This window comes from Hemiscyllium ocellatum, chromosome 1 (assembly GCF_020745735.1).
Source record: "Hemiscyllium ocellatum isolate sHemOce1 chromosome 1, sHemOce1.pat.X.cur, whole genome shotgun sequence".
Lineage (NCBI taxonomy): Eukaryota > Metazoa > Chordata > Chondrichthyes > Orectolobiformes > Hemiscylliidae > Hemiscyllium > Hemiscyllium ocellatum.
Window position 1 is genome coordinate 48,523,386 of NC_083401.1, and position 17,492 is coordinate 48,540,877.

At 38.6% G+C, this 17,492-nt stretch overlaps 1 protein-coding gene across 4 annotated transcripts in view; it reads left to right on the forward strand.

Moving 5' to 3' along the window:
- Positions 1–17,492, forward strand: part of nedd4l (NEDD4 like E3 ubiquitin protein ligase) — a 464,330-nt gene that overhangs the window by 244,695 nt on the left and 202,143 nt on the right. Inside the window, exon 1 of one of the 4 annotated variants that reach the window (XM_060852658.1) lies at positions 12,540–12,705. The exons of the other annotated variants lie outside the window; for them this stretch is intronic. Within the exon in view, the coding sequence (XP_060708641.1) occupies positions 12,628–12,705 (78 nt within the window). The 5' untranslated portion in view covers positions 12,540–12,627. Of the gene's footprint in view, positions 1–12,539; positions 12,706–17,492 lie in introns of those variants that run through there. 4 annotated transcript variants of the gene reach the window in all.

Genomic DNA, 17,492 nt, shown 5'->3' on the forward strand with positions numbered 1-17,492 from the left:
TGCAAGTGAGGCAGTTTCAAATACCCAGAGTGCAGAAGTACACAAGTGTCATCCTTTTCCAAGAACAAGGAGGCAACAGTAATCACTAGACTGTAAATCCAGAGACCCAATTAATGTTCTGGGAACCTGGATTTTAATCCTGTCACAGCTGTTGGTGGAATTTCAAGAAAAGTCTGAAATTAAGAGTCCAGTGATGATCGTGAAACTGTGGTCAATTGTTGGAAAAGCCCATCTGGTTCACTGATCTCTTTTAGGGAAGGAAACTGTCATCTTTACTTTGTCTGGCCTACATGTGACTTCAGACCTACAGCAATTTACCTGACCCTTAACTGCCCTCTGGGTAATTAGGAATGGTCAAGAAATGCTGACCTAGCCAGTGACTCCCAAATCCTGTGAATGAATTTTTAAAAATGCCAACAAGTTTGATCTTTCAACTTGGTTTGGATGAAATTGAGGGCTGTAGAGTGGATGATCTAGCTCACTGTGGAGGTGCAAGTAATGTAACAGAGAGGAAAGCAATTGTAGTAAAAAACAGTATTGTCAGAGGGATTGACACCATTCTCTGCCAGTTATCAGGATCTTTGAATGTTCTTCACTTGTCTGCACAAATGCAACTTCAATAATAACTCATGAAGTTTGACACCATGGAGGATAAAGCAGCATGCCTGATTGGTACCACATTGACAAATATTAACTCCCACTGCCGCCAACGTGCAGTAGCAGAAGTGTGTACCCGTTTCTGCACTGAAGAAATTTACCAACACTTCTGAGTAGTCAGCACATTGCAAACCCAAGACTATTTGTCATCCTGACTTGGGGATATATTGCCATTCCTTCAGAATTGCTGGGTCAACATCTTGAAATTCCTTCCCTAATGGACCAATCTATCTATTGTGGCTCTGTCTACACTTTCTCATGGCTAACCTGGGATGGGCACGAAGTAGTGGCCCAGCCAGGGATGCTGTCATCCCATGGGTGAATTTAAACAAAAGCTCTGAACTATGGAGTCTGGAGTTGTCTCTTGGCAAGATGACTTGTTGCTAATCATTTTGTCTTTGAAAATAGTTTGTTATTTCCTCTAGCAAAAGTGTTAGTCATTTTGAGCATTTTGATGAAATCTCTCTTTGATTTTTATGTGTCAAAGGAGAACCCTTCCTAGTTTTTCCAGTGTCTACAAGATTTAAACTCCTTATTCTCTCAAGTATTCTAGTAAGTCAGTTTGACACCTGTTCTTATACCTAAACACCTTCCTTGTGCACCAGCTGAGAGCTAACCAGTGTTTCTGTCAAGGTGTAGTATAAATTTGCATTTGTCCAGTTCCTGTAATAAATGCAAAGATCCCATGTGCTTTCAGAAGATGATGTCTGTACGCAGCAAAGCAAGTATACTATCATCTTGTGTTTGCATTTTTGACCTTAAACAGAGTCTTTCAAAGAATGTATGGCGCAACAGTAGTTGTAAAATAAAACTTGTTTAAAATAGTTATAGTCCCAGAATACTTTAGGGTAATACACTTAGTCGTGGGAGAGAAAGAGAAAAAGAGAGAGCGCACTGAGGGTAAGCTTACAAGTTATCCCATTCACGAACATCCTTTAGGGAAAGAAACTGCCATCCTTGCCTGGCCTACATGTGACTCCAGATCTATCTCGGTGTGGTTGATTTTCACTGCCTTCCAGGCTATTAGGGTGGGCAATGCTGCCCATTGACGTCCTCATTCCATGAATAAATTACAAACAGGTCACCATGGCCTAGGCGAAGGGCAGCTTTGAGAAGACAGGGCATTCATGGCGACCTCAGCCAGGATGGGAATTGAGCGTACGGATCACTCTGCATCACAAGTGAACCACCTAGCCAACTGAGCTAACTGCCTAGCACACGTATACTTGTCCCATAAGATCATACCTGTGGTGCTGAGTTTATGAACAGCATAATTTTGCTTAATTAACTTGGCCTACGCTGAGTTTACTTCAAAGCAAATGACTTTCTAAAAGTATAATGTAGTGGTTTAAATGTAGCATTCTATGTGTGGTCTTACCGGTTAGTTCAGTATAGAAGTGAAATATTTTGAGTGCTATCAAATGTCCTTGTGATGCATTCAACTTGTTTTGCGTCCTTAGTAAATGTTGGCTGAATAGTGTGTGTTTAATAATCGCGGCCAAATCCTTTCCTTTAGAAGCTTATCTCAAGGACACGCATTCTTTGTACAAAAGTATTATGCTTCTTTGTTCAGCTTGTAAACCACTTAAAATGTTATTCACATGGTATATTTATTATTCATTTGAATTTCCCAAATATTAGGAAAAAAAATGTTAGTTAATGCAAGCGTGAAAATGAAGGCGGAACTGACAGCTTGACACTGAACCTCATGGAGATATTTTTGTGCATGGTAAAAGTTTCCATGTTTTTGGTCAGCTGAGAAGAGATAATGTTTCAGGAATGTATGATGTAATTTAGACATGGCTGTTCATCTTGGATTGATGAAGGATTATGCTCAAAACATCGACTCTCTTGCTCTTCGGATGCTGCTTGAGCTGCTGTGCTTTCTCGAGTGCCATATTTTATCGACTCTGACTGTCCGGCATCTGCAGTCCTTATTATCTCCTATATCTGATTTTCATCAATCCAAGATTACGAACAAGCGATAATGAAGTAGTTGTGGTACTGCAGAATGCCTGAGCTAAAGAAAGGATGATGCCCAAAAAGAGATGATAAAACCAGGGTAAGAATATTAAAATGAAAGCCTAGCCAACCTAAGAGCTGTTGCAGATAAATTATCACACTGGTGTTGGATGGACTGGACTTGATGCGAGTTACCATCAATGCATTGAAGTTTGGATGAATTACATCCAACGTATCTTTCCTTTCCTCAGTTGAGAATTCCATAATTAACATGTTCCTCAGTCATTTGCAACCTACTTCTACAGAGGGCTCAGGTGCGTAGACACATATAGGTGTAGAAATGATCAAGAAAGCTAATGGAATGCTGGCCTTAATATCGAGAGGACTGAAGGCCAAGGATGCAGAAATTACGCTACAACCATTAAAGCCTTTGCTTAACTCCACTGGGAGTACTCTGACCAGCACATCCTCGGAAGGATATATTGGTTTTGGAGGGAATACGAGTAACATAAGCTTACACAAATGACCTGAACTTCAGTGGTTAAGTTCTGTGGAGAGATCAGACCAAACTAGAATTCAGAAAGCATGGTCTGATTCAAGTCTTCAAAATACTAACAGATCTAAAGATAAATGATTTCCACAGGTTGGGAATTCTCGAACTGAGGGACATAGTCTGAGAAGTAGGGCCAGACCATTCAGAAGAGGTGTTAATAAAGGATGGTTGATGTTGAGAACACTCTTCCACGGATGGCAGTTGATGCTAGATCAGTTCATTTCAAATCTGAGAGAGAGAAATTTTTGTTAAGCAAAGATACAAAGGGATTTGGGCCAAATTAGGCCACAGATTGGCCATGATCTCATTGACTGACGGAACAGGCTTGAGTCGTTGAATGACCGACTTCTGCTCATATATTCCTGTTTTCCACACTTCTATCTTTGTCTTCCCATCCCAGAACAACTAAAGGGTATCTCCCTTGATCTCAGTTTCCATTCTGCCAGCCATATATTCAAAGGATCATCCTCTGCCATTTCCTCCACCTCCTGCAAAAATTGTTTCAATCAAATAATTGGAGTTTAGGACAAAGATCTTAGAATTCAGTCCAATAGTGTTGAACAAAATGATTGATTTTGCAAAATAAAAGCATTCCTAACACAGTCTTCAATAACTGCACAACTTAGAAAGTTGCATCATTCAATCGAGTGACCCATGAGAACGAACAGCTCAGTTGTCATCAGTTTCAAGGTTTGTGTTCTTTCTGAATTTTATCTAGAGCTGAACTTGAAGCTCTGATCATATGTCTTGCATTGTCTCCACATGGATGCCAAATACATGGGGGCATCCATGTGGAGACAATGGGCGGCACGGTGGCACAGTGGTTAGCACTGCTGCCTCACAGCGCCAGAGACCCGGGTTCAATTCCCGCCTCAGGCGACTGACTGTGTGGAGATTGCACATTTTCCCCGTGTCTGCGTGGGTTTCCTTTGGGTGCTCCGGTTTCCTCCCACAGTCCAAAGATGTGCGGGTCAGGTGAATTGGCCATGCTAAATTGCCCGTAGTGTTAGGTATGGGGTAAATGTAGGGGTATGGGTGGGTTGCGCTTCGGCGGGTCGGTGTGGACTTGTTGGGCCGAAGGGCCTGTTTCCACACTGTAAGTAATCTAATCTAATCTAATCTAAAACATCTTCCCTTCCCCTTGTCAGCATTGAATAGGGGCCCAACCGTTGTGATACCTTGGTCCATTGCTCTGTCACCTGTAACACTTCTTTTTCTTCTCTTCCCATTTTGATGCCAACTACTGACATCACTGTCACCTTCCCAGGTGTAACAATCAACCGCTTTTCTCTCATCAATCATATTAGTCACCATCTCAAAAATCTCAATCAAGTCAGTGAGGCATGACTTCCTCTACACAAAACCATGCTGTCTATCACTGAAAAGTCCATGTGTATAGCTCTTGTTCCAATAATTTCCTTACCACTGACGTCCGACTCACAGGTCTGTAATTTTCTGGATTATCCCTGCTACCCTTTTTAAACAATAGGACAACATTCTCCGGTACAACTTGGAAAGTTGCATCATTCAATTGACTGCTATTCTCCAGTCCACTGGGACCTCACCTGTAGCCAAAGAACGTACAAAGATGCCTGTCATTACTCCAGCAATTTGCTCGCTTGCTCTGTCATTGTTCTGGAATAATTCCAGGGTGGTTATGGTAGGGTATTTTTAACTTTCCAAATATAAACTGGGACTGCCATGGTGCTAAGGGTTTAGATGGAGAGGAATTTGTTAAGTGTGGACAAGAAAATTTTCCAATTCAGTAGGTGGGTTTACCTACTAGAGAAGGTGCAAAACCTACTCTTAGGAAATAAGGCAGGGCAAGTGACTGAGGTGTCGGTGGAGGAGGACTTTGAGGCCAGCAACTATAATTCTATTTGTTTTAAAATAGTGATGGAAAAGGATAGACCAAATCTAAAAGTTGAAGTTCTAAATTGGAGAAATGTCAATTTTGGTGGTCTTAGGTAAGAACTTTCAATACTGATTGGAGGCAGATGTTCATAAGTAAAGGGATGGCTAGAATTTGGGAAGCCTTCAAAAATGTGGTAATGAGAGCCTAGAGACAGTATATTCCTATTAGGGTTAAAGGAAAGGCTTTAGGTGTAGGGAATGCTGGATGACTCAAAATTGAGGGTTTGGTGACAAAAAAGAAGCAATCATATGTCAGATATAGACAGGAGTGATCGAGTGAATCCTAAGAAAAGTATAAAGGCAGTAGGAGTATAATTAAGAGGGAAATCAGGAGTGAAAGAAGGGGACATAGTTTTGGCAAATAGGACTAAGGAGAATCCAAAGGGTTTTAATAAAAAAAACATTAAGGACAACAGAGTAACTAGGGATCGAATATTGCCCCTCAAAGATCAGCAAGGCAGGCTATGTGTGGAGCCGCAGGAGATGGGGGAGATATAAATGAGTATTTTGTATCAGTATTTACTGTGGAGAAGGACATGGAAGATATAAAATGTGGGGAAATAGATGGTAATAGCTTGAAAAATGTTCATATTACAGAGGAGGAAGTCTTGAAATGCATAAAAGTGGATAAGTTCCCAGGACCTGATCAGGTGTACCCTAGAACTCGTGGGAAGCTAGGGAAGTGATTGCTGGCCCCTTGCTGAGATATTTATATCATTGATAGCCACAGGTGAGGTGCCAGAAGACTGGAGGTTGGCTAACATGGTGCCACTGTTTAAGAAGGGTTGTAAGGACAAGCCAGGGAACTATAGACCAGTGAGCCTGACGTAGGTGGTGGGCAAGTGGTTGGAGGGAATTCTGAGGGACAGGTTTTACATGTATTTGAAAACGCAAGGACTGATTAGGGATAGTCAGCATGGCTTTGTGCATGGGAAATCATGTCTCACAAACTTGATTGAGTGCTTTGAAGAATTAATGAGGATTTTGTGTGGGCAGAGTGGTGGACATGATCTGTATGGACTTCACTAAAGCATTAGACAAGGTTCCCCATGGGAGACATGTTAGCAAGGTTAGATCTCATGGAATACAGGCAGAACTATCCATTTGGACACAGAACTGGCTCGAAGGTAGAAGACAGAGGATGGTGGTGGAGGGTTGTTTTTCAGACTGGAGGCTTGTGACCAGTGGTGTGCCACAATGATCGGTGCTGGGTCCACTGCTTTTCATTATTTATATAAATGATTTGGATTCTGAACATAGGAGGTATAGTTAGTAAGTTTGCAGATGCCTCCAAAATTGGAGGTGTCATGGACAGTGAAGAAGGTCACCTTGATCAGATGGACCAATGGACTGAGGAGTGGATGATGGAGTTTAATTTAAATAAATGCAATAAATTTGGAAAAGAAATTAGAGTAGGACTTATATACTTAATGGTAAGGTCCTGGAGAGTGTTGCTGAATGAAGAGACCTTGGAGTGCAGGTTCATAGTTCCTTGAAAGTAGATTTGCAGATAGATAGGATAGTGAAGAAGGTGTTTGACATGCTTTCCTTTATTGGTCAGAGCATTGAAATTAGGAGTTGGGAGGTCATGTGGCTGTATACAACATTGTTTAGGTCACTTTTGCAAAATTGCATGCAGTTCTGGTCTCCCTGCTCTCTGAAGGATGTAGTGAATCTTGAAAGGTTCAGAAATTATTGACAAGAATGTTGCCAGGATTGGAGGATTTGAGCTTTACGGAGAAGCTAAATAGGCTGGGGCTGTTTTCCCTGGAATGTTGGAGGCTGAGGGATAACCTTATAGAGTTTGAAAAAAAACCATGAGGGGCATGGATAGGATAATAGACATGGTCTTTTCCCTGGGGTGGGGGAGTCCAGAACTAGAGGGCATAGGTTTAGGGTGAAAGGGGAAAGATTTAAAAATGATCTAAGGGGCAACATTTTGATGCTGTGGCTGCTGTATGTATGGATCGAGCTGCCAGAGGAAATGGTGGAGGCTAGTTCATTTGCAGCCTTTAAAAGGCATCTGGATGAGTTTATTAATAGTAAGAGTTTGGAGGGATATGGGCCAAGTGCTGGCAAATGGGATTAAATTAGGATAGGATTTGGTCGGCATGGATGAGTTGGACCAAAGGGTCTCTTTCCATGCTTGTTACGACACGGGGTAAACTCTCCCGCTTAATGTAAATCTGCAACACAGAAAAGATGTATCCTGTACAATAATCTGTGGAAGTTCGAGAGGCCAAGGACTATTTAAAGTAAAAATTAACAAATTTATTTCTTAACTTATAACAGAGAATAATTAACTAATGACTATTTACAATTCCTTCCTCTAACTTATCTTTGACTTTCCCCTATACGGTACTAGTCTGATAACCTCCCCACTCCCACTGGATTAAGATTTGCAACAAACAAAATTTCTCATCTCAAGATCAGCCAACTTTTGTTCTTCTGTTTTTAGGTCTTCTTCCCTTCTCCTTAGGGATACTGCTTCACAGTTTACTGGTTGATAAAGGTACCTTTTAAGAGAGCTATTTTTCTGGGCAGTGTGCAGATGTTGTTGGCTTGTTCTCCTCTTGACTGTTCAATGTTCCCTGGTCTTACACCCCCAAAGCATCAGATTGTGTCATTGGCTTTTAAGATTGTCAATATACTGAATTCAAACTGGCTTGGGGTATAATTTAAACTGATTGGCCTAATTCAAATCTATTTTGTCATTTCCAGGCAACCAGCTACCTGAGCTACCCCAGTAGCTGGCGCACATGTTACATTGTATCTTTTTGTTTCAGAACACATGGTTCTGTCAGGTAGTTCTATTGCTTTTAACTCTTTTTTAAAGGTACTGTACACGCCACATCTTCATATTAGTACATCTCTATGACTCCATGACTGTATGACCCAGGGACTTACCTGTCTTGACTTTAAGACACACAGCACCTCTTCCTTTTTAAAACAACTTGGCTTTGAAATTTTACACTCCCTTCCCTGAGATCATTCTTCACCAATTCCTTCTCATTGGTGAATGCTGACACAAAATATTCATTTGGCTGGGTGGCAGTCCAGTTCAGTTTCTGGTCAGTGATCAACCCGAGGAGGATGATCATGGAGAATTCAACATATATAATGCTATTGATCGTCAAGTGCTGATAGATAGGTTCTGTCTTGATTAAGATAATCATAGCCTGACACTCGTATAGTGCAAATATTACTTGTCACTTGTCAGGCTAAACCTGGATATCATCCAGGTCTTGCTAGATTTGGACATAGTCTGCTTCAGTATCTGATGAGTTGTGAGTGGTGCTAAACATTATGCAATCATCAAGCATCCCCCACCTCTGACCTTATGATAAAGGGAAGGTCATTGATCAAGGAGCAAAGCATATGGCTAGTGAGACAGTTTAGATTTTGTTTTTAATTGCAAAATTCCCTAAATTAGGGGATGATCCATTAGATTTGAATGTAACACAATTATTTTATTCAAAGATGCAGAGAGATAGAAAGCTGGAAACTGGAGGTCTGTCTGTTCAGTAAAAATGTTACTATTATTAAAGGCTTTTTCTCATCTGATTTTTCCCTCCTTATTCATGTTTTTGTTATTTGGTTTTTGGGAAGTATTCTCTCCAGTCTTCTGACCTGCATCCATCTTTGTGCAATTATGTACTTTAATTTTCACTTGTTCTACTTTCCTACCTTCATAATTGCTCTCACTCCATGTAAAATATTGCTTTAGACTTATTCGTCTCTCTCTCTTAGACTGTATGTAAAATGTAACAACCAGGAAACACTCCCATTATTTATCATCTGATGCAGAGAAGGTCATTGATGAAAGCAGCTTGAGGTTTATCATAGAATTCCAACAGTGTGGAAAAAGGCCATTCAACCAATCGAGTCCAAACCGACCTTCCAAAGAGTATCCCACTCAGCTCCACACCCCTATCTATCCCTGTAGTCTTGCATTTCCCTTGGCTAATCCACCTAGCCTGCAATTCTATGGACCGTGGGAGGAAACCCACAACGACAGAGGGAGGATGTGCAAACTCCACACAGTCGTCCCAGGGTAGAATTGAACCTGGGTCCCAGGTGCTATACACTGAGCCATTGTGCCTCCCGAAAAATGAAGAACTCTTGCAGTGATATGCTTGGCTCCCACCAAGAATAACTGCATTCCTTTGTGCTAGGCATGATGAGAGCCAGCCCAGAATTTTCTCCTGTTTCCTGCGAAGTCCAGTTATGCAAGGGCTGTCTGATGACATACTTTCAAATGCTATCTTGATATAACTCTTACCTCAACTGTTCGTAGAGATATAGAGATGTACAACACGGAAACAGACCCTTTGGTCCAACTCGTCCGTGCCTTGTTTTAATGACTTGCAAAAGTTTACTTGCTGTTTATATTGAATTCTATTTGAGGTGTAAATACTGATGCAAATGTTTAATTTTCTCAACCTTTTCATCAAATTGTGTGCCTGATGCTCGTGGTCTGCTAAAATGTAAAACAAGGTGATGTACTTGCAAACTTACATCTGCAACCATTTGAAACCTATGTGCCTTTTTGTTTGTTGATTTCAATCATTAACTCTTTTTCTCTTGCTTGAGATGTTCATCCTCTTTGCTGAGTATTATCGCATTAGCAATAATATCATTGAATGGTGAGTTCGACTCAGTGGGCTGTATGACCTACTTCTACTCCTGTGTCTTCCGGTCTTATGTTGCTGAGCTGCTGCATCCATCTTTTTCTCTTTTAATTTCACATTCCCATTGAGTGCTGTATTGTTTTACTTCTTTGCATTTGAAAAGTCAATAATGTTTTCAACACTGACATAACTTGAATGTTTTGATTACAAATACTTGGCTGTAATGTCGTTTTGAAAGTGTGTTGCTGGAAAAGCGCAGCAGGTCAGGCAGCATCCAAGGAGCAGGAGAATCGACGTTTCGGGCATGAGCCCTTCTTCTATAATGTCGTTTTGTAATTAACCATTCCTTTACAATATCCGGGAAGAAGGAGATGTATTATTGATAGTTCTCACAATGAAATTCTCTACTTTAAAACATGTTTATTGAGGCAAGAGACCTCACCTGACTTGAAGAGTTCTCGAACTGCAACATTTTGTGGCATTCAGAATTTAATAATAGTCAAAGTGTTATGCACATTAGTCTACATATGAACGTGGGGCATTGGCTTGTACCTGCATTTTGTACCTCTTTTAACTTATTTGTAAATTTATTCTGTTCAGGTGGTGTTATCAGATACCTCTGAAAGAAGTGGGACTTAAATTTGAATTTTCCAGCCCAGATATACTGACACTACCACTGCACCACAAGACTACTATATTAAAAGACTGCAATTGAAAACAGTTTCAGTCCTTTTTTTAAGTTCAATTAAGTTCACTTAACATTTGCCAAGCGAAAAGTGAATAGCCCATATTCACTGCCAACAGATTTATAAGCTTAGATTCTCGGGCTAATGTTTTTTTCATTTTGCTGGATAAGAGGATAAAAATTTGAAGAAAAGAAAGATGACAGCTAAAATTCTTAAATTTTTATGAGCGTATTCAACAATGTTATCAAGTACTGTCTGAAATATTAATTTTCTGAAAAATTCAAGTGATCTTTTTATTTAGCATTATTGACTAAAACCTAGTTCACAATTGAGTATTGAACATATTCTTACACATTTTCACATATTGTAAGTGACCTGTCAAGTGACTTAATTTTGAAACCATTAAAGTACCTTAAGTTGCACGTGTAGTTAAAATACATATTGCCCAAAATATAGTTTTAACTAGAGATGCAATTTATTGAGTTTTTGCTGTGGGTGAAATGCAGGGCTCTGTTTCCTCAGTGTCAAAAAGTGAATGTGAAAGTTCGAAGTTGTGAACTTATATCAATATAAGATATAACAATATGATTTAGTAACAAAAACAGAAATTGCTGGAAAAAGTAGAAAAATGTATGGCATGCTTGCCTTTACTGGTTAGGGGAATTGAGTTCAAGAGTCAGCATGTCATTTTGCAGCTTTCTAAGACTTTGGTTAGGCCACAGTTGGAGAATTGCATTCAGTTCTGGTCACTGCATTACAGCTAGGGTATGGAGACTTTCGAGAACATGCAAAAGAGGTTTAGCATGATGCTGCCTGGATTAGATGATCTGAATTATAAGAAAGGGCCAGAAAAACTTAGGTTGTTTTCTCTGGAGTGGCAGAGGCTGAGGGGAGACTTGATAGAAGTCTATAAAATCATGAGATGCATAGATAGGGGTGACAGTCAGAATCTTTTTCCCATGGTTGAAATGTCTAATACCAGGCAGTATGCATTTAAGGTGAGAGGGGAAAAGGTCAAAGGAGGGGAAAATATTTTTACATTTGTGTGTTAGGAGTCTGGAACATGCTTCCATGGATTTAGTGGTGGTGGAAGCAGATATGATAGCGATGTTTAAGGAACTTCTAGGTAAGCACATGAATGTACAAGGAATGGAGGGAAATTGATCAAGGACAGGTGGAAGGGATTAGTTTAATTTGGCCTCATGTTCGGCACAACATTGTGGGCCTAAGGGCCTGTTCCTGTGCCATGCTGTTCTGTTTTATGATTCATTGCATCTGTTGAGAGAAAGCAGAGTCAGCATTTCAGGTCCAGTGACCCTTTTTCAAGAATGTAATTTAGTCAACAGATTAAGGAAAAATGAATAAACAGTACAATTTGTGCAGCAATCTGTTAAAGCATCCAATCATCCTGGACAGTCTAATTTCTTTTACATTCAAATTTGAATAATAGTGGAAGTGACTAGCTCTTTTATACTGTAGACACCACATCAAAAATTGAAACAATTGCAGAAAATGCTAGAGAAACTGAGCAGATCTGACGTTTTAATTCGAGGATGTGTTTCAACTATAAAGAATTCTGAACCCATCCCCAGTAGTTTGCTTTTGTATCACATGAACTGATTTGTGGTAGTTTGATGATTGCCTTTAACAAGTTAATAAATCAGCAGGTATGACCTAAACCCACCTGCACTGATTGAACCAATTGAATGTTGTGGCTGAGATTGGGAATTTGTGGAGAATTGGAGATAAAAACTTTGTTGAAATCACAGAACAGGAGGATTGGTGCCCCAGCACGTAGCTCTATTTTAAGCATTTCTCACGAAAGTATTCTTAATATTAGATGCAAGAACCTGACTTTAAAAGATGTCATCTTGCTAGAGGTAATTTCTGCAGGTGACAAACCCTGACTTTTGAAAAGTTTATTATGTGTAACGTAAAGAACAAAGGAGTGTCCTTGACTAAAGATCTTTCCAGTTGATACTGGTGCTAAAGTATTTCTTGAAGGGTTAAATTTCAAACTTGTATTCATTTGCATAGTTTATTCAAGGTCTGCATTCCCATCTGATATAAACCAGCTTTACTGGTTCAGTCTGTAACCTTCAGTTGATCATTGATAGCAAGACTACTGAAGTTATAGATCATTTCATTACAACTTAGAAAGTGGGTGTAAGTACAAATTTGGTGACAGACTGAGCTTCGTGAGTTAGATGCATTGTTGTTGAAAATGAAAGGCAGCAATGTTTCTGTGAAAGCAGATCCAGTGAATCAAGGTACTGTTCCTAAAAGAGGAGAATCAACACAGGTGAGTAAGTATTGTGAAATAAGATAGGGAATTGTTTACTTCCTGGCTTGAGTCACATGTATTTTACTAAATAAGTACATGTTAGTACAGTATTATGTGATTTCAGCCAGGGGTAGCTGATGAAAAAAATCTTAAAAATGAATTATTTGCCAAGATGGGGATAAATTCAGGTGTACAGAAGTGTAGTCAAGTTTGTGATTTTTTTGAACTCTCACCTGGGTTTGCATTCCTTTCAAAAATATGGTTTGAAAGCGAGAGTGAAAGGAAGCACTGTAATTACAAATTAATAGTTATTTTCAGGGGTTTGAAGTAGATTTTAATTGTTTTTGTTTGCAGTATTGTGGGGAAGAAGAAGTTCTGCCTCACACCCTTGGTTTTGCACTTTGGTGTCAGCTGGATGCTCAGCAAGCTGAGGCCTATTCAGTTTAACTTTGATTTATGTGTTTTGATGTATTAGAAATAATTCAGTTCAGTTTTTCTTGAAATTGATCTTAGTTGAATCTGACATCTTCAAATGAGGAACGGGAGAAAACCCTGAAGTGAAGAATGCCTGATTACAGAAGTTCACCAGTTTAAAGTATGCGACACAAGCATTGCAATTTGGAAAGTTGTTTTGAACATCTTATCATTTAAGATGGAGGTGTCGCAAGGTTATTTTCTGCAGCAATTTGCTTGGAGCAAATTGTAAAACATTATACATTGTTTGTTCATTAGACTATACACAGCAAGCTGCGGAATAAAATCTGTTGGCTGGAAAACCCTTAAGTCTGAAGAAAAATTGCATTAGGTTTTTATTTGTTTCGATAACCTCTAGTTATCATAGATGTGAGTTTTCAGAGGAAAGCAAAAATAACTTGCCCTAAAATATTGGAATATTTTCTCTTTCAGGACTCACATTTTTAAAATTGTCTTCTGCCAATTAAATTGAATTATACTTTTTAGCTGACGATAATACACTCCCACATCATAACTTGCTGGTTTCTTGTGTTAGATTCTATAAACGGGGTTTATTCAGGAATTGGAAAAGATGCAAGTTAATCAGAAAAGGGAATGACTGTCAGAAGAAAATAATTTTGAGAGCAACCATCAGCAAATCGATGACAAAGTAACGTTAATTTTCCGAGCTTTGAGACGTGTTCATGTTCCTTTCTCGTCTGAGTAGCAATATTATCTACCAGTCCTTTGGAGGTGATACCAGTTAATAAATTTCATTCTGTTGTAGAGAAAAGGGGACATATTTTAAACTGTAAATACTGGTAGATAAATATTATCGAATCTAAACCAGTAAGTGAAATTCTTGGAAAGGAGTTAAAAAATATTTCGAAGGGGTATTTGCCAATTAGTTAGCTTTTATAGATTACTTTATGTGCAAAATGTTGTCTTTTTATTGAGTTGTAAAAGGGTTTATATTTGATCTGTTAAAATGTTTGTCATTTTGCGCACACATTAAACTTTAAAATAACCATCTTTTTCAGGTATTTATGAAGCTTTGCATCTCTGATCAATCTTGAAAAATTATCAGAATTAGGCAGAAGTGTTGATTTGAAATAGAATCAGATCAGCCATTATCTATCTTAATGGTGGTGCAGGATGAAGAGACTGAAGAGCCTACTCCTGCTCATGATATGTATGTTCATATAAATGCTGCTGTCTGGAAACTTTGGCTGTAGGTAAAGTTTCAAGTTGATACCTGATCTTGCATTGGTGTAACTTTTTTTTTTGTTTTGGGAAAGCTGCTTTCAAAAAAAAGCTTTGACAAAGGGTCAGTTAGACTTGAAACGTCAGCTCTTTTCTCTCCTTACAGATGCTGCCAGACCTGCTGAGATTTTCAAGCATTTTCTCTTTTGGTTTCAAAAAAAAAACTACTATGAACAGAATTATACACTTTGCAGTACTGAATATTGACTGCAAATACATTAGATTTGTTAATTAACCTTGTATGCAACTGAGCGAGCAATGCTATCAACTAATTTGGGAAACATTTTTTTGGAACAGCAAATAGTTTCAGTCACGCATTAAATTACATGTTCCAACAAGGTATCATGTTATTTGTGAAGTTTGTTGTGCAGGATACTCGAAAAAGAATGAGAAATGCAGTGTCAGGAGTGATAGTTCAGCATAACCAAGTGTTTGTTTTCATACGGAAATGTTCTTATGTGAGTAGCAGTGCTGAAGCAGAGCATGCTACCGTGAAAACTGATTAATATCAATATCTCTGTATAAATTGAATTTCCTCAAGGAAGTATTGATTTTTACATGTGTTTTATCAGTTACATGAAGGAAGTATGCAAATTTTCTTTTGCTTACTGTTTGTTGGAAGATTTGTATCTCTCTCAATTCATTCTGTAAAGTTTCCGCCAAAACTCTTTCCATGCAGTGACTAATATCAAAAGCAAAATAAGTCCTAAAAACACTCAAAGGATCAAATTGCATCCGTAGTGGGAATGGAGAAGTTAACATTTTGTAAATAGTATGCATTTTCTATTTTTGAGCTTTTTTGTTTAAATTATGGGCTGAAAGGAAACAGAATTGTTAAAACTACTATTTCAAAATATGCAACCATCTTTTAAAGAAGTAACCTGAGTTATAAAAATAAGTTGGAATGTTTTTCACTGGAGTGTAGGAGGTTGAAGGGTAACTTTTATCAAGGTTTATAACATCATGAGGATAAAGCAATTAGCAAAGCTATTTCCCTAAGGTGAGAGAGTTTAAAACTAGGGGGCATATTTTTAAGGAGAGAGGAGAAAGATTTTAAAAAAACATGGCGGGGCAACTTTTTGTTTAGTGGGATTAGTTAGTGTGTCGAGTGAACCTCAAAGAAAATGGTGGATGCAGGTACATTTACAATATTTAAATTTGCTTTTGGATAAGCACATAAATAGAAAGGTTTGGAGGAATACGGGCCAAATGCAATCAAGTGGGACTCGTTTAGTTTGACAACATGGTTGGCATGGACTAGTTGGACTGTGGGGTTTGTTTCCATGCTGTATGACTCTAATACTTATGGCAAGCGTTGTGTAATTACAATGGTTGAACAAGCAGTAATTGAAGTGGTTGAAAATTAAAGTTGAGGGTTTGGGCATAGATGTGTCTAGGTAGCAAAAAAGAAATGTGCGCACTAGTGACCAGTTATTAGAATCAGAAGCTTTTGCCTGACGACAACCATGCGATGGGTGTTCAGTTAACTGAACAACTTGGAGTCGGAACTCGAGAGAGAAGTGTTTTGATCTCCAACAGCATAAACACTGTCTTTTTGTTCTCTGTAGTCAAAACCTATTTTTAAACCAGAAGAAAGCCAATTAATCTTTCTTTCAATAGTTGTTGCAAGCTGAGACTTCTAACTGATAAGTCAGAGACCTTGTGTATCTTGGAAAACATCTGAAGAATTAAGAAGGAAAGTTCTGACCAGCAAAAGGGTCATCTTAGCAACCCTACAGATAGGAACCAACAGTTCTGAAGAAAGACACACTGGACTCAAAACATTAACTTTGTTTCTGACTTTCAGAACTTTCTGACTTTCACACTTTCAGATGTGGTGAGGTTTCAGAGTATTCCCTACATTTACTTCCGGTTTCCAGTAGCTGTAGTGTTTTGCTTTGTTTACAGCAACTACTGAACTGTCTCCAAGTTTTCCACTACCCAGAACTTATTTTTCCCTGTCTGTCTGTGCAAGGGGACATTTATAAAGGGATTAAAGTTTTAATTTATAGTGTATAAGCTGATGGTTTATAACTGTTTACCTAGAACTGGATTCTAAATACATCTAACAAATAATAATCTGTTAGGTAAAGAAATTTGGCCACGTTTTGAGTCTGGATCTGAAAATCAGGAATATTAGGGCATTTTGTGTACTTTAAAATATTAAACTTGGATGACAATTTTTGGGAACAGTGGCGCTTGTGTCCGAGTGTAGTCATTTAGCCACATCAGTGACTCCTGTTTAACTGAGAACAAGTGAGAGTTAAAATATAAATAAAAAGCAATGAAAGTAAGTTTCAGATTTAGAAGAAGCTGTAGTTTTGGAATTTCTTAGGTGAAAGAGAAGCCTGGAAAGCAGTTTTATTTACTGTTGTGATGTACGGATGGGTTTCAAAGTGAGGTACTGACAATTTAGAGTTGTCAATAAATGATCATTTGGGATTAGAAGGGGATTAAAAGCTGTCATGGTTCTACTTTATATTTGGTAACTTCATAAAATAATCATACATTCCAATTTTGATTTGTCTCCTGAAATTCAATCCAGACTGTCTGTCTGTGCAAGCCGAATGACCCTCAACAATCATTGGTTGATAGATTCAACTGTTTTGGTCACGAGCCTGATATAATCTCCAGTAGTTGAGTGATTCTCCATATTACCACAGGTATTCTGAGCAGAATTTGTAGGTTTTTTTTCTTCAATTATTCATTAGTACTGGGGTTATTGTCATGCATCAAACACAGTTCTGACCAAGATCAGTTCTCTCTGCACAGACTGGGGTTTGTTTCCTTGCTTTCTTGAACTTTTATAGTTCAGTTTCATACTTAAGAATGCTTCACAATCTTTGCGAGAGCTAACATATTACTCTCCAGTGCTTCTAGTGAAAGACGATAGTACGCTTTTATGTATCTGATGCATATTAAAGTGTCAGATAGTTGGGCATTATTCCTTTCAAGTTGTATAAGTGCTATTACTTCTCAATAAACAAGCTGCAGCTTGGCCTTTGGATTTTTTCCTCACGTGAAGTTGTCTAGTAGTTGTGTCTGGCCAAAAGCCCACTTTGAAAATCACATTTCAACTAACTAATTAA